Genomic DNA, 19970 nt, shown 5'->3' on the forward strand with positions numbered 1-19970 from the left:
TGACCGAGTTTGTGTAGAAATATATTAATGTTTGTGAAGCCAAATAGGTATATGATGAAAATATATTTTATCATGAATCTAATGCTACTAATTTGATGGCATAAATGTTTATGTATTATTATATAAATACAGTTAAATATAAAAAGTTTGGCTTTCCAATAAGGTTGGAAGTACACTCTGGAGGGAGTACATGTAAGTAATAAGGTATAATAAAAGGGCCAACTTCCTTCTAAAAACACACAAAGCCTTGCTAAGGAAAACCCACTAAGAAAAATACGGCACAGGTAGGCTTGGGCCTAGGGCTTGAATTGGGCTCGAGCCTAGACATGGCCAGCCCACTTCGAGCGACGCCCCGCACCACCCACTGACCAGTCCCCACTCCAACCTTGACCGCAGCAGAGAGATCTCGCTAAAATCTCGCCGAGGAGGGCGAGGGGTTTGGAATTGGCGCCAACCATTCCCCCCCAAATCCCTCCCCCAACCCTAGGGTTTCCGCCTCTCGCTGCTCCGCCATGGCGGGCGCCGCCGCCGCCGCTCCGATGGACATCGACGGCGCCGCCGCGCCCCCGGCCTTCAAGGGCAAGGCGCCGCTCTCCGCCGCCGCCGCCGTCAAGTCCTCGCCCTGGGTCGAGAAGTACCGGCCCCAGTCCCTCGCCGACGTCGCCGCCCACCGCGACATCGTCGACACCAGTGAGTGCCCGCTCCCCCCTTGGTTCCGACCTTCACCACCTCAGACGGCTCTTCGGCCGCTGCCTGGTTTGGTGACAGCTTGTGGCGAACCCTTATTTTGGATAGGGGTTCTGTGCTGGACGGGTTGGTGGGTTTTACCACGTTAAGGTAGATATGGTGCGTGGATTCGGTTGAATAGCCATGTAGTATGGATTCACCAGTGATCCGCTGAAATTTGGTGGTTCCATATAGCTGGGGCACAGTAGGATTTGTTTGACGCTTTAGGATAGTTCTACACTGCTTACTTAGTGTCTGGAAATTTGCAGTTTACATGTTTAATGTTACCTGCGATTTCGGGTGAGAATTAGTTTCCGTGTGTAGCTGTTGTCATATTGGGCAGTACTGATATTGGGTATTTCGACCCAAAATGAAGCTCTGTGTATGCTGCCACACATTTTGAGACCATTAAGCCGTAACATATCATTATTACCTAGTTCTAACTTGCCTTTTTTCACCTTTAATGCATGATTATGTAATTTCTGCACGGCTCTTTGAGGTGATCTAACGAGTTTATGTCATTTTCTTTATTGTAGTTGACAGACTTACAGACGAGAATAGGCTTCCCCATTTGTTGCTCTACGGTCCACCTGGCACTGGGAAAACATCGACAATACTAGCTGTCGCGAGGAAGATATATGGCGCACAGTATGGCAACATGATTCTGGAGCTCAATGCATCAGATGAACGTGGAATTGGTGTTGTAAGGCAGCAGATACAGGACTTTGCTAGTGCACACAGCCTCTCTTTTGGGTATATACCAAGTCCTATAATTTATTTTCCAAAAAAGTGAATATATCCTTTTTTATTGCATGCGTGGGGGTGAGGGGTGTCCATGTTCTCACATCGTGCTTGGTTTTATTGTTCATTCCATGTGCTCCATCTATTATTGTTCTAATGTGGACTGCAGTAGGATCACTTAGTTTTAACATGAGGGTCACTGCAAGTATGCAATTACAATCTGAATTAAATACTTGTGGTAGAGTGGCGTACTTGCATGTGTCTATTTCATACACTCTTGATTCCTTAACTGCATTGGGGTTGCTCGTATGGTTGAATGAACTATTGAAGAGTGATGATTTATTGCAACTATTGCATTGTTCACTTCTTCACAAGGCTGTTAATTTTGTAGAGCAAAGCCTGCTGTTAAGTTGGTCCTCTTGGATGAAGCAGATGCCATGACCAAGGATGCACAATTTGCATTGCGAAGAGGTTTTTCTGTTGTTTAGTCATTGTTTGCCCATATGATATTATTATTTTCATTATATCTATTTACACTGATCCTACCTGCAGTCATTGAGAAGTATACAAGGAGCACAAGGTTTGCACTCATATGCAATCATGTGAACAAAATCATCCCGGCACTGCAATCAAGGTGCACTAGGTTTAGGTTTGCTCCACTTGATGGCTCTCATGTTACTGAGCGTCTTCGACATATAATAAAATCTGAGGGGTGAGCACACTTTTTTTTTAGTTGTAAGATTATGTTAGGAATATAGACCTGTTGTCAGGCTCCTCAGTTTTCCATGCTTAACTTCCTTTATTACCGTGTTGGGACTTGCGAAGTCAGTAATTTTTGTATATCTACGAGTATGCTGGCACTAAGTTTATGCTTGTTCTTGCAGGCTTGATGTAGATGAGGGTGGCTTGACTGCCCTTGTGCGGTTAAGTAACGGTGACATGAGGAAGTCATTGAATATATTGCAGGTTACGTCTGAGTAACCTTACATTGTTTTGTTTTCATGAGCTGATGTACCTTTAGTTTGACACTGACATACATTGCCTTTTTATGTGCAGTCAACACACATGGCATCCCAGCAAATAACAGAAGAAGCTGTCTACCTTTGCACGGGAAACCCCATGCCTAAAGATATTGAGCAGATAGCGTTTTGGTTACTAAATGAACCATTTTCAACCAGCTTCAAACGTACTCTTAATCGCCATCACCATCTTTCATAATTCATGGTCTAAATGTGTGCCTAATGCAATTTGTGTCCTTATCTTTTCAGATATAGCTGATATGAAGATGAGAAAAGGTCTGGCCTTGATTGATATCATACGGGAGGTCACTATGTAAGTGCTCCCCCTGCCTTTCGTACATTCTAAACTTCCTTATTCTCAATATCCTAGTAAGCCCTCTTTTAATTATTTCAATTAATTTCTTGCAGGTTTGTGTTCAAAATAAAAATGCCATCCAATGTACGAGTAAAGTTGATCAATGATTTGGCAGATATCGAGTATGTCCTGTTCATCCTTTTAAAGTTGAACTTTGATCAAAGTTATCCTCGATTAATTATATTTTGCTGCTGATTATGCTCAAATTGACATCTAACTGTAACAGTGGCACTGTATGCTCACTTCTCATTTGTTTTGATGATTTATGTGTATTATGTCATTCCAGTAGTCGTTTTAGCTCACACAAGTAAGTGACCATAGTTCAGTAACTGTAACGGGTCCGAGGCTAGCATTATGTATTTATATGACCAGGCTGGCCTGACGAGTATGGTCTTTCCTCTAGACTTTAGTCAACTTAGAATGGCAATTAGTCACACAAATCATGTTGCCGAAACAGCACCACACTCCAAATCACAATTTTTGTTTGGTCAACTTCCCATGTCAATTCTTTACATGTCTCTGACTTGTCGATTTTCAGAAAGTGAATTCTCTACATGTTTCGTTGAAGTAATTACTTGTGGAAAAGCTCTGCATATCTGAAAATTTTTAGGTGGTACCGTATTAGATATTGGACACTGACATAAAACGATCCTTGGAAATATTTCTGGGCATTTGAGTTATTTTCTGCTAGGAAAGTATGATGGCCATTTTCATCTTTTGACTTTCTTCTTGAAGGTTAAATTCCCCAAGTACTGGGGACCAAAAGTAGGACAACTCTGTTAGCAGTGCCTCTTTAAACAGCCAGCAACGTTATTGACATCACATATACTCTTGTTTACTGTGCAGGTATCGGCTTACCTTCGCCTGCAATGATAAACTTCAGCTTGGGGCACTGATCTCGACTTTCACGACTGCACGCACGGCTATGGTTGCTGCTGCAGACTAATTTGAACATGGCCCACCATGGATGCCTACTTGGATCTGGAAATGTTGTGGCAGCTTATTTATCTCCTTTGTATTTACTTCAAAGTGCATTGAGCAGAAAATTCTCATGTTAGATCCGCTCATCTGCTCGGCGTGCTAGCTGCTTGGGATCTTGGAAGGTGTTTTAGAACTGAACTGTAACTGATTGTTGTCAGGTTTAGGTGATGTATGGACGTATGGTGCATGCTACCCCCTCTGTCCCCAAAATCTAGATACATCGATATCCAGACAAATCTAAGACGAGCTTTTTGGGATGGAGGTAGGGAGTCATTCTCAACTCAACTAATTAGGTTGCGCAGTATTGTTGTGGAAACAAAATTCAAGATGAGCAATTATTTTGATCAGCTCTTAGGTTCTGTATGGTTGCAAAGTAAAACAATAAATGCTCTTCTTTGAACATGATACATTGCCCACAAAATGAATGTGATGGTGATAATTCTATTAAAACTACACATAAAAAAAATCAGCACTGGAAATAAAGTTCCAAAGTAGGATTTTTTCAACACGTCTGATGCTGAAGGAACCATAACACAGCTTTCATTTTTATGCGCGTACTTATAATTCTGCTTTTCACTGTTCTGTAGGTGGTGATATAAACAATTAAAGCTGAGAATAAGATTCTGTAATCTGTGAGCCTGACATTTACTTGAGACAATGGCAGGTAATATTAGGGATTTTCATTCCAAAGCGTGATTGCACAATTACTTTTACGATAAGCTTGAGAGTCCAGTAGATCCTCTTCCCTTTTTTTCACTTCAAGAATTTGAAGGACAGCAAAGTTGAACTTTATCAGACTAAAACAGAAACTGAAGGTATTTACATTTAACTGACCAGTGGAATTTAGATATAATAATCAGTTAAAGGGTTAAATCCTGAAGGTCTTGCAGGTTCCAAATTAAGCAACTCCAACTGAAGTTTTCTGTTGCACCAATTTAGGCATTGGGTGCAGTGGGCTAGGTGCAGAATAAATAAATAAATCAAACTTGTACTGATTATGCTGGATTCACAAGGCAACCTAGTAGTAGCATTTTTCCCGTTTCCTGCATACTCAAAATTTACTGCTGCACCAATTTAAGTATTGAGTGTGTGGGATTGGCAAGAAATCGGAATTATTATTAATTGGCTTCTCAATTTCATTTTATTTTTGTACATCACATATGCAATCCGTTCTAACCCAAAGGCTGAAGCCTGACGTTCAATTAAACACCCCATAGGGGGAAGATACAAAGTGGTGATCCAGCATACACACACACACACAGCAGCGAGAAGAAAACAATGGCCTTATTTCTTTAATATAATGCCAATACATAAGGTAATGATCTGATGACAGGAAGGAGGTATTCACTCCTGAAAGGTCCATTCAGACATCGGACGGTAGAAATGGGTAGTCAGTGTATCCAATAACTGGATCAGAGAGGTAGAAAGTATCTCTATTGTACTTGTTGAGAGGACCATCTATCTCAAACCTCCGGGGCAAGTCCGGATTGGACAAAAACAAGCGCCCAAATGCAACCAAATCAGCATAGCCATCGGCGATCGCTTTATCTCCATCATCCCTACCATATCCACCAGCCACGATGAATGTTCCCTTGAAAGCATCCCTCATGGCGCGAAGGCTGTGCGGGGTTTCGAGTTTTTCTCCAATATTCACCATCCGCGGTTCCACCATGTGGCAGTAGAGGATTCCAAGCTTGTTCAGCGCCTGTGCGATGTATAGGCCCAGAGCTTCTGGGTTTGAGTCTGATGCATCCGAGTAGCTTGCAAAGGGCGAAAGCCTTATGCCAACCTTATCAGCTCCAATTTCATCAGCTACGGCTTGGACTACTTCTAGCGCGAAGCGGCAACGGTTCTCTAAGCTCCCACCGTATTTATCGGTGCGATCGTTGACTTGGTCCTTCAGGAACTGATCAATCAAATAACCATGAGCTCCGTGGATTTCAACGCCATCAAATCCTACACACCATGCAGGGCATTGAGGTTAGAAATCCCTTTCCTTCAGGAGTAGTCAAGACGATGTTGAATAACTCAGTAGGTACTTGTTGGTTGTTAGACACTTGACACAACATTCATGAGAACCTTTTATTGTTGATTTTCTCCTGATACTCCCTCCGTTTTCAATCTAATTCGCATATTAGTTTTGTTTGATTTGAAGTATAACTTTGTGGAGTTTGACTAAGTTTATATAAAAAGACAACAACATTCACAATACTAGATCAATATCATTAGACCCATCATGAAATATATTTTGATATTTTATTTAATAGGTATTGTAGATGTTAACATTTTTGGTCAAAAATTACAAAGGTTGACCCAAGACAAAACTAATATGCGTATTAAATTGAAATGGAGGGAGCACTAATTTGGGTGAATGACAAGTCTGTAACATGAATGATAATCTTAGCCTGTTCTTTAACATTTGGAGCGCAGAATGTCAGAATATTGGAACTTACCGGCTTCAATTGCATTTCTAGCAGCGACCCTGAAATCTTCGATGACCAATTGGATTTCATCAGTCTGTAGTCGCCTAGGGGTTGAGATTTTAGCCAATCCTATGCCATCGGCTCTCGTTGCAGGTTTGATTGGCTTATCGGTGCTTGAAATTGGAGCCTGCCCATTAGGCTGAAAATCTGCACAGGGATAACGAACATGTGTCAGTGAAGTAGAAAAACAGGATTATTGGAGTAAGAATGAGGCTACTAATGCATTTTCATTTACGCGAAACATGAGGTGACTCATGCTGCCATAAAATGGTGAATAATCGTACAGAATGTAAAAAAGTAAACTGTCGAGCAAAAAAATCTAAAGTAAATTTGAGGCCTTCTTGCTTGTGAAATATTCCCTCCGTAGCAAAATGTAAGACGTTTTTTATGCCTTATGCAAAACCAAAAAAGTCTTATATTTTGGTACAGAGGTAGTAATTACTACTATAGTATCAAGTTTAGTTTGAGGACAAGCTTATGTCAGAGTTGGTAAACTTACTATGATTGGAGACTCTTCCTACATGCCAAATCTGACAGAAAAATATCCCTCCTTTGACATGAACCCCATCGACGATCGGCTTCCATGCCTCTACCTGCTTCTTGGTCCAGATGCCAGGAGTGTCCTTGTACCCTTGAGCAGTGTCTGAAACTCCAGTGGCCTCAGCAATCAGGAGGCCTCCTTTGGTTGCTCTCTGCTGGTAATACAGTATGGCATGGGGCTGAGGAACGTTTCCGAACGACCGCTGCCTCGTGAGCGGCGCAAGAACCACCCTGAACAGAAAAAAAAGGAAAGCTCTCAGGAACAAGTGGGTCATCACTCATCAGGCAAAAAAAAAAAAGAAGAATGGCAGAATTCATTGGACACGTTCTTCCGCACACGCGAACAAAATTTAGGGTCTCGTGGCTACCATATTTCCACAGAAAATTCATCAGATTGACTCTTTTAGGTTTATAATTGTTCATTAACCATCTACTCCCTCCGTCCGGAAATACTTGTCCTTGAAATGGTTGTATCTAGACTTATTTTAGTTATAGATACATCCATTTACAACTATTTTGAAGAAAGTATTTCCGGACGGAGGGAGTACTAGAGAAACTGTTCGGCAACGGCAATGACAGACGATTTGAGTTGACGAGGAAAACACCAAAACTTTGGGTTGAAACATCTCTTGCACAAACGTAATGCGGGTAAATTTTCACTCTTTGCGACGGCCCAACGCAACCCAGTTGAATTTTAGATGTTCAGTAATAATCATCTACTTAAAAGGGAAACGAGAGAGAAGGAGAATGGCACCTGTGGGAGAGATCAAATTTCCCCATCTTGTAGGGGGCGAGGAGGGGGGTTGCGCTAGCTGCGTTGCTCATCTTGCCTTCCTCTCTTCTTTGGTTCCTTTCTTCTTTCTCTCGATCTCTTCCTCCTCCGCTGGGCGCTCCTCATTTATATACCGCCAAAGCTGCCCTCCTTGTAAGAACTCGGCAGAGGAACCGAAGTCCAAACTTGCATGCTAGTAGCCGTCAGGCGTAGGTTCAACGAATCTGCCCTCCTTGAGACTTGTACTCCTGACGGCTAGCATGCTATGCTAGCCGTCAGTATGACTCTCGAGATCACTGAGAGAAGGCCAGCGGGCCACAACCTCTTGTCGATGTCACTGATGATGTAGTCCTCCCGGCGCAGCACAGAAAACCACTTGTTGAGATTCATGGTGTGCAGTGCAGCACGTGTGGCACATGCCGGGCGTCTTGGGTAGATGCTGTAGGTCCGAGTCGAGCGACGGCTTGCGACTTACGACTACTATGCTGGGCGGTGACGCTCGCGGTCGCGGCCAGCCTCTCCGTCGGCGTGTGCTCGCCTTCCGCGACGGGATCATCCTCTGTTCTCAATCCTCGTTGACGGCGACGGGTCATGGTGGGCGCGCGCCTTGCTCGGGGAGGAAGAGACTGTCGTGGAGAGTGGATTCCTCGAGCTCTCGTTTCACGTTGTCGGTGTTTGGCGGTGGACAGCGGGCGGGCCACTCATTGTCACGGTCACAGCTTCTGCTCCACCGGTGATTCCGCATTAGGGCAAGGCCAACGCTCCAGGATGGACCGGTGCCCAAGCTGCCAAGTCGGCTTGGATAGTTGAACCTGAGAAAAAGATGCTGCTTGCAGCGCTAGACGGGATCCTGCAGAGGAGGCTGGTTCTCCCGTGAAAAAAGTGCAAGGCAGCCAATGGGAAAGTGTTGGAAAACACCATTGCTGAGCTCAACAGTACCTTGCTACCTTTTTGTACAGAGAAAAAGCTACCAAACCTGAGAACACTACTACTGCTTCCGTTGGATGAAGGTAGAACTAAACAGTAGCTTCAGTTACCTTTTATCTAGGTGGAGCATGGGGCACCAGTATAGTGATGCCACCATTGTACATGCCCTTACTAGCTAGTCGCCAGATTCCGCCACGGGACGATCGTATGCCGTGTGTTTAAGGCTCGTGTCATTTACACTTTAATTAGCACTTTCTCCGTTTCTAAATATAAGTCTTTTTAGACATTTCAATACGAACTACATAAGAAACAAAATTAGTGAATCTAATTATAAAATATGTCTATATACATTCGTATGTAGTCTTTATTGAAATCTCTAAAAAAATTATACTTAGAAACTGAGGGAGTATATAAGAAACTGAGGGAGAATTAAGAGGACCATATGGTTGAGTCACTTCTTACTCAAGAGAAAGGCTAGCGTCGTGTTCTTCGCAAGCCTCAACTTCTCTTGAGTTCAATTGATTGCATTGTTTTCGCTTTTTCAATTTCCTATTTTCCTATTTCTCTCTCTCTCTCATCTTTTCCTGATCAAACTTTATCCTCTCTCTTTACACATCCAAGAAGAGCTGTACCTCTCCTCATCCTTTGTGAAAAAATATCCGTCACACTTGGCCCTCTTCGTCTCCCAATTGTTTTTCATCACAAGCTGGTTCCTCTTTAGCACGGTCGCTTGTCAGTCTACCCCTCCACCCCGATTTGCTTGCAGTGATTGGGACCCTCACGAACTCTGTCAAGCAATAGTCCATGGGAGTGTGGGACGGGGTAGTGGCCGTCGACATCTAGGACGGCGAACGAGGGCAGCGACGCAAAAGCGGAGCAAGGGTGGAGGAGGGAAATGTCTCGAAGACGTGAAAGATAGGAAGAGTAGTGCGATCAATTTGGCGAACTTGGTCAATTTGAAGGGGTTTGGGGTAGGACCGACCTATCGGGTCCGACGTGGCGGCTGCGTCTGGCCGTGTCCAGGCGGCCCCAAATACACCCCACTTATGGGTTGGGTTTGACGGGTGTTGGATAGCCCAACCATTTGGGCTGGCTTTGGGGGGTCTGGTTGGGTGGTGTTTCTATGTTTGGGTAGTGTTTAGGTAGATTGTCCGCCCGAATGTTTAGCAGGAAATTAGTGGAGGTTCCAGTTGTAGATGCTCTCAGTTTCTTAAATTACTCTCAGTTCCTTAAATGTAGCAGTAGGACTAGATATTTTGTGCTCCGGACTTGTATCGGCAGGTAACATTAACTTACTTCGCTGACTCAGAGAGATAAGCATTGTACATAACGTAAAGGGACATATTTAGATGGTTATCTAGCCTCATTCCTTTCACCACCGTGTCTATAAATAAAGGAGTAGAGACCATGTTGACTAAACATCACCAAGTCTAGTTTACATCGCTAGCTTTACATCAAGAAGACATCACATTGCTTAGCTACAACAATCTGAGGAAGCCAGCGTCAATCAACATTTGTTCATGTTTGAAACACCTTTAGTTGTTTATTCTCTCTCTCTCTCGTACATGTCCATGATTATTTTTTGGTCTCACGCACTATTTGACTTTGTACACTATTCATACTATTGAATTATGTAAATCATAAGAGCGGAGCATGTGTACCACATGTTGATGCTAGTCCATGCATGAGTCTACTTATATTTTAAAAAAGTTAGTAAACACTCCATGAAGCTCTAGTTCCAAATTTTCTTATGCTTAGTACATTATCATGTGAACAAATGTTCTGATACCACTAAAATCATCACACCCATACAATAGAAATTTTAGATGTAAAAAACAAGTTTAGAGAAAAAGGATCATCTGCTTTATAAAAGTCCAATGGAGCAACCACATAAAAGAGGAGGCAGCCAGGGGCAAAAAGAAGATGAATTGTGTGCATGCTTTTTTTTGCGGGTGAATAATGTATTACTCAACTCAAGAAGTTCATACAATCAGTCGTAGCAAGCTCCATAGCAGCCGTAGGACCTGAACCGATCCAAGTCATGGTTCTGCCTTCTAAACAAGCAAATCTAGCTATGATATCACTAACTTTATTTTGGCTACGATTAACATGAGTAATACACGAATCACGAATAGACATGAGATATCTAATCTCCTTAATGAGCGATGAATAAACTGATCTATCCACCTCCTTTGCCTGGATCAACTTTACTGCAACAATAGAGTCCATCTCAATCTCGATAGGAAGCTCACTTTTCTGGATCGAAAACGAGCCCTTCCATGCATGCACATAATTCCGCTTCAAGAGCGTCTCGACATGAAAAAAGTTGCCTACAAGAGGAAAAAATAATCTCACCCTTGTCATCTCTCAACACCATGCCAGCGCCCGCTGAGCCATCTTCTGCATAAGAACCATCAGAACTAAGTTTAACCCAGCCAGCCTTGGGAGCACTCCATTTAGGCCCCGTCTCTCTTGTAAATGCAGTTGACCAGTTAGAAGGGTTATCATAAGTGACAAAAGATTTCCCTTTGCTTACATCCAAGGGCAGGTCAATCTTAATACCGACAAGAGAATCAAGGTAGCTCACCAAAAAACGCCTCGAGGCTTCCATAGGCGGTGGCGGTTTGTAATGGACCACCTCGTTCCTAATATGCCACGCCCGCCACAACAACATTAGTAGCATGGACCTTTCAATATCTGAAAGAGGCTATAACGCATGTAGCAGCCATTCTTTACCAATGTTTTGCATGGAATTAATACTAGGCAAGGACCAAACATCTGTCATTGTATCCCAAAGCATCCTTGACAGTGTGCAGCGGCAAAGTGCATGAAAACTGTCTTCAAGTTCCATAGAGCACACCGGGCATAGATCATTTGATTCAAGGCCCCGGTTGTGTTTGTTCCTCCATGTGGGCAGAGAATCTGTAGCCACCCGCCAAGCAAAATTCTGAATTGTTGGGGGCACATCAGCTGACCAGATAAGTCTCCAGCAAAACCTTCGACCATCCGGATGGAACTCGAACCAGTTGGTGTGCTTCTGTGTGCTTCATCAAAACCAAATTGGTAAGCGCTCCTAACTAAGAAAGTTCCGTATTTTCCAGGACCCCAAGCCAACATGTCTTCCTCCAACCGCGTGATGCCCGAATTTTCATTATCTCAGCGATGTCCGCCAGCAGAAAAAATTCTTGCAATAAGACAAGATTCCACGAACCATTCTCATTGTGCAAGTCCGAAACAAAACAGATTCTACATCTTCCTTGGAGCGTTATGGGTTTATAGGAAAAGGGCCTTGGAATCCAGTTATCACGCCAAACCTGTATGCTTCTTCCATTGCCCATCCTCTAAATAATCCCCTTTTTCAGAAAATCAAGACCATAACTAATAGCCTGCCAAGACGAAGATGCATTTCCAGATAAAACAGTATCCTCAAGCTTACCATCTGGATAATATCTAGCTTTCAACACTTGTGCACACAGACTGTCTGGCTTCGAAATCAATCTCCATGCTTACCGAGCTAGTAATGCTTGATTGAAAATACGAAAGTCACGGAAACCTGCACCACCCTTACTTTTGGGTTGCATTAGATCATTCCATGCACGCCAATGCACCTTCCTTTTACCCTTTTCAGCTCCCCAATAAAAGCCTCTTACCATCCTAGTAAGTTCATCGCAAACTGAAAAAGGCACCTTAAAAACTCCCATAATATACTGAGGTCAAAATTCTATAAATAGGGGAGGATGTAACACTCGTGTTAGTTAGAACTAATGAGGTCCTTTCATAGCAAACTTAAGAAAAATATGAGGGAATACCAGCAGCCTAGCCAAGTAAAAATCAATCACTGGATGTCATTATTTAATACTAATAATGAAGATCTAGTACTAATACTGAATGTTTGTGCATTTGGAGAATGTGCATGTGGAGATTTCGAGTAGGTAGCCAGCTGGTAGTTTGCACTTCTGTCTTTCACCGATTGGTAGCATTAATTTACCCCGCTAACTCGGATAAATAAGCAATGTGTGTGGGCGGCTCAAAATGTGGAAGTACAAGCAACCGTAAAACTAAAAGAACATGGAGGTACTAGATTTTCCCAAGTTCCACTCAATGGTTATCCAGCCCCATTCCTTTCATCACCATACTTATTAATAGATGGGTAAGGACCATGTTGAAATAACCATCACCACCATCTAATTCACATTTCTAGCTTTGCATGAAGGAGAATTTGTGGTGCTTAGAGCTTAGTTACAACAATATGATGAAGCAAGCGTCAGACAAGTATGTGTTCATCTTCACAACTCCTATAATTGTTCATTCTCTCTCTCTCTCTCTCCTTTTTTACATGTCCCATGTTTTTTTGCTTTTGGTTTTATGCACTATTGAATTCTATACACCATGAGAGAGAACATGTGCACTACCATGTTGGTGCTAAGAGCATAATTGGTTTGCTGCCAAAAATTGGCATAAATTGGCATGCTAATGTTTGGCATTGTGCCAAATATTAGTAACTACTAGGTTGGCTATGAGTTGTTTTGTCTATCTCACATAAAGGTGTCAATAGTTGGCAAGCCTTGGTATTGCCAAGCTTATGTTTTAGATAAGCAAGTAAAGACGCCTTGATACTCCATTTCTAATTTTATTATGCAAAGTTATCAATGAATAAATGCTCTGATATCAAGGAACAAGTGTTCTCCCTTTGGGGCTTTGGGCAACCCACGCCCTTGATGAATCTAATAGTAATATGCAGATCTTTCATCATCTATTCTCCGCTAACTATTTGTTGGGGAACGTAGTAATTTCAAAAATTTTCTACGCACACGCAAGATCATGGTGATGCATAGAAACGAGAAGGGAGAGTGTTGTCTACGTACCCTCGTAGACCGACGCGGAAGCGTTGATGCAACGTAGAGGAAGTAGTCGTACGTCTTCCCGATCCGACCGATCCAAGCACCGTTACTCCGGCACCTCCGAGTTCTTAGCACACGTACAACTCGATGACGTTCCCCGGGCTCCGATCCAGCAAAGCTTCGGGGATGAGTTCCGTCAGCACAATGGCGTGTTGACGATGATGATGTTCTACCGACGCAGGGCTTCGCCTAAGCACTACAACGATATGACCGAGGTGGAATATGGTGGAAGGGGGCACCGCACACGGCTAAGGAACGATCACGAGGATCAACTTGTGTGTTCTAGGGTGCCCCCTGCCTCCGTATATAAAGGATCCAAGGGGGGGGGGTGCGGCCGGCCTAGAGGAGGCGCGCAGGAGGAGTCCTACTCCTACCGGGAGTAGGACTCCCCCCTTTCCTTGTCCAAGTAGGAGAGGTGGGAGAAGAAAAGGAAAAAGGGGGGCGCCGCCCCTCCCTCCTTGTCCAATTCGGACTAGGGGGAGAGGGGGCACGCGGCCTGCCCTGGCAGTCCCTTCCTTTTCTCCACTTTAGGCCCATGAGGCCCATTAACCCCCCGGGGGGTTCCGGTAACCCCCCGGTGCTCCGGTTTTATCCGAAACTTCTTCGGAACACTTCCGGTGTCCGAATATAGTCGTCCAATATATCAATCTTTATGTCTCGACCATTTTGAGACTCCTCGTCATGTCCGTGATCACATCCGGGACTCCGAACTAACTTCGGTACATCAAAATGCATAAACTCATAATAACTGTCATCGTAACGTTAAGCGTGCGGACCCTACGGTTCGAGAACAATGTAGACATGACTGAGACAAATCTCCGGTCAATAACCAACAGCGGGACATGGATGCCCATATTGGCTCCTACATATTCTATGAAGATCTTTATCGGTCAGACCGCATAACAACATACGTTGTTCCCTTTGTCATCGGTATGTTACTTGCCCGAGATTCGATCGTCGATATCCAATACCTAGTTCAATCTCGTTACCAGCAAGTCTCTTTACTCGTTCTGTAATGCATCATCTCGCAACTAACTCATTAGTTGTAATGCTTGCAAGGCTTATGTGATGTGCATTACCGAGAGGGCCCAGAGATACCTCTCCGACAATCGGAGTGACAAATCCTAATCTCGAAATACGCCAACCCAACATGTACCTCTGGAGACACCTGTAGAGCACCTTTATAATCACCCATTTACGTTGTGACATTTGGTAGCACACAAAGTGTTCCTCCGGCAAACGGGAGTTGCATAATCTCATAGTCATAGGAACATGTATAAGTCATGAAGAAAGCAATAGCAACATACTAAACGATCGGGTGCTAAGCTAATGGAATGGGTCATGTCAATCAGATCATTCACCTAATGATGTGATCTCGTTAATCAAATAACAACTCTTTGTTTATGGTTAGGAAACATAACCATCTTTGATTAACGAGCTAGTCAAGTAGAGGCATACTAGTGACACTCTGTTTGTCTATGTATTCACACATGTATTATGTTTCCGGTTAATACAATTCTAGCATGAATAATAAACATTTATCATGATGTAAGGAAATAAATAATAACGTTATTATTGCCTCTAGGGCATATTTCCTTCAGTCTCCCACTTGCACTAGAGTCAATAATCTAGATTACACTGTAATGATTCTAACACCCATGGAGCCTTGGTGCTGATCATGTTATGCTCATGGAAGAGGCTTAGTCAATGGGTCTGCAACATTCAGATCCGTATGTATCTTGCAAATCTCTATGTCTCCCATCTGGACTAGATCCCGGATGGAATTGAAGCGTCTCTTGATGTGCTTGGTTCTCTTGTGAAATCTGGATTCCTTTGCCAAGGCAATTGCACCAGTATTGTCACAAAAGATTTTCATTGGACCCGATGCACTAGGTATGACACCTAGATTGGATATGAACTCCTTCATCCAGACTCCTTCGTTTGCTGCTTCCGAAGCAGCTATGTATTCCGCTTCACATGTAGATCCCGCCACAACGCTTTGTTTAGAACTGCACCAACTGACAGCTCCACCGTTTAATGTAAACATGTATCCGGTTTGCGATTTAGAATCGTTCGGATCAGTGTCAAAGCTTGCATCAACGTAACCGTTTACGATGAGCTCTTTGTCACCTCCATACACGAGAAACATATCCTTAGTCCTTTTCAGGTATTTCAGGATGTTCTTGACCGCTGTCCAGTGATCCACTCCTGGATTACTTTGGTACCTCCCTGCTAGACTTATAGCAAGGCACACATCAGGTCTGGTACACAGCATTGCATACATGATAGATCCTATGGCTGAAGCATAGGGAACATCTTTCATTTTCTCTCTATCTTCTGCAGTGGTCGGGCATTGAGTCTGACTCAACTTCACACCTTGTAACACAGGCAAGAACCCTTTCTTTGCTTGATCCATTTTGAACTTCTTCAAAATCTTGTCAAGGTATGTGCTCTGTGAAAGTCCAATTAAGCATCTTGATCTATCTCTATAGATCTTTATGCCTAATATGTAAGCAGCTTCACCGAGGTCTTTCATTGAAAAACTCTTATTCAAGTATCCCTTTATGCTATCCAGAAATTCTATATCATTTCCAATCAGTAATATGTCGTCCACATATAATATCAGAAATGCTACGGAGCTCCCACTCATTTTCTTGTAAATACAGGCTTCTCCGAAAGTCTGTATAAAACCAAATGCTTTGATCACACTATCAAAGCGTTTATTCCAACTCCGAGAGGCTTGCACCAGTCCATAAATGGATCGCTGGAGCTTGCACACTTTGTTAGCTCCCTTTGGATCGACAAAACCTTCCGGTTGCATCATATACAACTCTTCTTCCAGAAATCCATTCAGGAATGCAGTTTTGACATCCATCTGCCAAATTTCATAATCATAAAATGCGGCAATTGCTAACATGATTCGGACAGACTTAAGCATCGCTACGGGTGAGAAGGTCTCATCGTAGTCAATCCCTTGAACTTGTCGAAAACCTTTTGCGACAAGTCGAGCTTTGTAGACAGTAACATTACCGTCAGCGTCAGTCTTCTTCTTGAAGATCCATTTATTCTCAATTGCTTGCCGACCATCGGGCAAGTCAACCAAAGTCCAGACTTTGTTCTCATACATGGATCCCATCTCAGATTTCATGGCTTCAAGGCTCACCATCGCTTCTTCATAGTTCGTAGGTTCATCATGATCTAGTAGCATGACTTCCAGAACAGGATTACCGTACCACTCTGGTGCGGATCTTACTCTGGTTGATCTACGAGGTTCAGTAGTATCTTGTTCTGAAGTTTCATGATCATTATCATTAGCTTCCTCACTAATTGGTGTAGGTGTCGCAGAAACAGATTTCTGTGATGTACTACTTTCCAATAAGGGAGCAGGTACAGTTACCTCGTCAAGTTCTACTTTCCTCCCACTCACTTATTTCGAGAGAAACTCCTTCTCTAGAAAGGATCCATTCTTAGCAACGAATGTCTTGCCTTCGGATCTGTGATAGAAGGTGTACCCAACAGTCTCCTTTGGGTATCCTATGAAGACACATTTCTCCGATTTGGGTTCGAGCTTATCAGGTTGAAGCTTTTTCACATAAGCATCGCAGCCCCAAACTTTAAGAAACGACAACTTTGGTTTCTTGCCAAACCATAGTTCATAAGGCGTCGTCTCAACGGATTTTGATGGTGCCCTATTTAACGTGAATGCGGCCGTCTCTAAAGCATAACCCCAAAACGATAGCGGTAAATCAGTAAGAGACATCATAGATCGCACCATATCTAGTAAAGTACGATTACGACGTTCGGACACACCATTACGCTGTGGTGTTCCGGGTGGCGTGAGTTGCGAAACTATTCCGCATTATTTCAAATGTACACCAAACTCGTAACTCAAATATTCTCCTCCATGATCAGATCGTAGAAACTTTATTTTCTTGTTACGATGATTTTCAACTTCACTTTAAAATTCTTTGAACTTTTCAAATGTTTCAGACTTGTGTTTCATTAAGTAGATATACCCATATCTGCTTAAGTCATCTGTGAAGGTGAGAAAATAACGATATCCGCCACGAGCCTCAATATTCATCGGACCACATACATCGGTATGTATGATTTCCAACAAATCTGTTGCTCTCTCCATAGTACCGGAGAACGATGTTTTAGTCATCTTGCCCATGAGGCACGGTTCGCAAGTACCAAGTGATTCATAATCAAGTGGTTCCAAAAATCCATCAGTATGGAGTTTCTTCATGCGCTTTACACCGATATGACCTAAACGGCAGTGCCACAAATAAGTTGCACTATCATTATCAACTCTGCATCTTTTGGCTTCAACATTATGAATATGTGTGTTACTACTATCGAGATTCATCAAAAATAGACCACTCTTCAAAGGTGCATGACCATAAAAGATATTACTCATATAAATAGAACAACCGTTATTCTCTGATTTAAATGAATAACCGTCTCGCATCAAACAAGATCCAGATATAATGTTCATGCTCAACGCTGGCACCAAATAACAATTATTTAGGTCTAATACTAATCCTGAAGGTAGATGTAGAGGTAGCGTGCCGACCGCGATCACATCGACTTTGGAACCATTTCCCACGCGCATCGTCACCTCGTCCTTTGCCAGTGTTCGCTTAATCCGTAGTCCCTGTTTCGAGTTGCAAATATTAGCAACAGAACCAGTATCAAATACCCAGGTGCTACTGCGAGCTCTAGTAAGGTACACATCAATAACATGTATATCACATATACCTTTGTTCACCTTGCCATCCTTCTTATCCGCCAAATACTTGGGGCAGTTCCGCTTCCAGTGACCAGTCTGCTTGCAGTAGAAGCACTCAGTTTCAGGCTTAGGTCCAGACTTGGGTTTCTTCTCTTGAGCAGCAACTTGCTTGTCATTCTTCTTGAAGTTCCCCTTCTTCTTCCCTTTGCCCTTTTTCTTGAAACTAGTGGTCTTGTTGACCATCAACACTTGATGCTCCTTCTTGATTTCTACCTCCGCAGCTTTCAGCATTGCGAAGAGCTCGGGAATTGTCTTATTCATCCCTTGCATATTATAGTTCATCACGAAGCTCTTGTAGCTTGGTGGCAGTGATTGGAGAATTCTGTCAATGACGCAATCATCTGGAAGATTAACTCTCATCTGAATCAAGTGATTATTATACCCAGACATTTTGAGTATATGCTCACTGACAGAACTGTTCTCCTCCATCTTGCAGCTATAGAACTTATTGGAGACTTCATATCTCTCAATCCGGGCATTTGCTTGAAATATTAACTTCAACTCCTGGAACATCTCATATGCTCCATGACGTTCAGAACGTCGTTGAAGTCCCGATTCTAAGCCATAAAGCATGGCACACTGAACTATCGAGTAGTCATCAGCTTTGCTCTGCCAGACGTTCATAACATCTGGTGTTGCTCCAGCAGCAGGCCTGGCACCCAGCGGTGCTTCCAGGACGTAATTCTTCTGTGCAGCAATGAGGATAATCCTCAAGTTACGGACCCAGTCCGTGTAATTGCTACCATCATCTTTCAACTTTGCTTTCTCAAGGAACGCATTAAAATTCAACGGAACAACAACACGGGCCATCTATCTACAATCAAACATACATAAGCAAGATACTATCAGGTACTAAGTTCATGATAAATTTAAGTTCAATTAATCAAATTACTTAAGAACTCCCACTTAGATAGACATCCCTCTAATCCTCTAAGTGATCACGTGATCCAAATCAACTAAACCATAACCGATCATCACATGAAATGGAGTAGTTTTCAATGGTGAACATCGCTATGTTGATCATATCTACTATATGATTCACGCTCGATCTTTCGATCTCAGTGTTCCGAGGCCATATCTGCATATGCTAGGCTCGTCAAGTTTAACCTGAGTATTCTGCGTGTGCAAAACTGGCTTGCACCCGTTGTAGATGGACGTAGAGCTTATCACACCCGATCATCACGTGGTGTCTGGGCACGACAAACTTTGGCAACGGTGCATACTCAGGGAGAACACTTTTATCTTGATAATTTAGTGAGAGATCATCTTATAATGCTACCGTCAATCAAAGCAAGATAAGATGCATAAAAGATAAACATCACATGCAATCAATATAAGTGATATGATATGGCCATCATCATCTTGTGCCTGTGATCTCCATCTCTGAAGCACCGTCATGATCACCATCGTCACCGGCGCGACACCTTGATCTCCATCGTAGCATCGTTGTCGTCTCGCCAATCTTATGCTTCCACGACTATCGCTACCGTTTAGTGATAAAGTAAAGCATTACAGCGCGATTGCATTGCATACAATAAAGCGACAACCATATGGCTCCTGCCAGTTGCCGATAACCCGGTTACAAAACATGATCATCTCATACAATAAAATCAACATCATGTCTTGACCATATGACATCACAACATGCCCTGCAAAAACAAGTTAGACGTCCTCTACTTTGTTGTTGCAAGTTTTACGTGGCTGCTACGTGCTTAAGCAAGAACCAATCTTAC

The 19970-nt window shown here is 43.0% G+C and overlaps 2 protein-coding genes across 2 annotated transcripts; one reads left to right on the forward strand and one right to left on the reverse strand.

The window, feature by feature from the left end:
- Window positions 1-381: 381 nt before the first annotated feature.
- On the forward strand, window positions 382-4169 carry LOC125514761 (replication factor C subunit 3). The gene is made up of 9 exons (XM_048680116.2): window positions 382-690; window positions 1263-1479; window positions 1859-1938; window positions 2020-2179; window positions 2352-2433; window positions 2524-2653; window positions 2736-2799; window positions 2895-2963; window positions 3688-4169. The coding sequence occupies exons 1-9, from the start codon at window positions 513-515 to the stop codon at window positions 3785-3787; spliced, it is 1080 nt and encodes a 359-aa protein (XP_048536073.1). The 5' UTR covers window positions 382-512; the 3' UTR covers window positions 3788-4169.
- A 919-nt stretch (window positions 4170-5088) lies between these two features.
- Window positions 5089-7848, reverse strand: LOC125514763 (putative 12-oxophytodienoate reductase 11). The gene is made up of 4 exons (XM_048680118.2): window positions 7600-7848; window positions 6805-7076; window positions 6276-6452; window positions 5089-5778 (listed from the first exon to the last, which is right to left on the reverse strand). The coding sequence occupies exons 1-4, from the start codon at window positions 7668-7670 to the stop codon at window positions 5186-5188; spliced, it is 1113 nt and encodes a 370-aa protein (XP_048536075.1). The 5' UTR covers window positions 7671-7848; the 3' UTR covers window positions 5089-5185.
- Between the last annotated feature and the right edge of the window lie 12122 nt (window positions 7849-19970).

Source organism: Triticum urartu, chromosome 6A, assembly GCF_056163025.1.
Source record: "Triticum urartu cultivar PI428250 chromosome 6A, HENAU_Tu73, whole genome shotgun sequence".
Lineage (NCBI taxonomy): Eukaryota > Viridiplantae > Streptophyta > Magnoliopsida > Poales > Poaceae > Triticum > Triticum urartu.

Excerpts from the sequence above, each read along its gene's own strand:
- LOC125514761 (XM_048680116.2), top strand. The coding sequence starts at position 513 with ATGGCGGGCGCCGCCGCCGCCGCTCCGATGGACATCGACGGCGCCGCC. Across the intron at positions 2,434-2,523 it reads AGTCATTGAATATATTGCAG|TCAACACACATGGCATCCCA; the intron begins GTTACGTCTGAG and ends TTTTATGTGCAG. Across the intron at positions 2,654-2,735 it reads ATTTTCAACCAGCTTCAAAC|ATATAGCTGATATGAAGATG; the intron begins GTACTCTTAATC and ends TTATCTTTTCAG.
- LOC125514763 (XM_048680118.2), bottom strand. The coding sequence starts at position 7,670 with ATGAGCAACGCAGCTAGCGCAACCCCCCTCCTCGCCCCCTACAAGATG. Across the intron at positions 6,453-6,804 it reads AGGAAGAGTCTCCAATCATA|ATTTTCAGCCTAATGGGCAG; the intron begins GTAAGTTTACCA and ends ATCCCTGTGCAG. Across the intron at positions 5,779-6,275 it reads TAGAAATGCAATTGAAGCCG|GATTTGATGGCGTTGAAATC; the intron begins GTAAGTTCCAAT and ends CATGGTGTGTAG.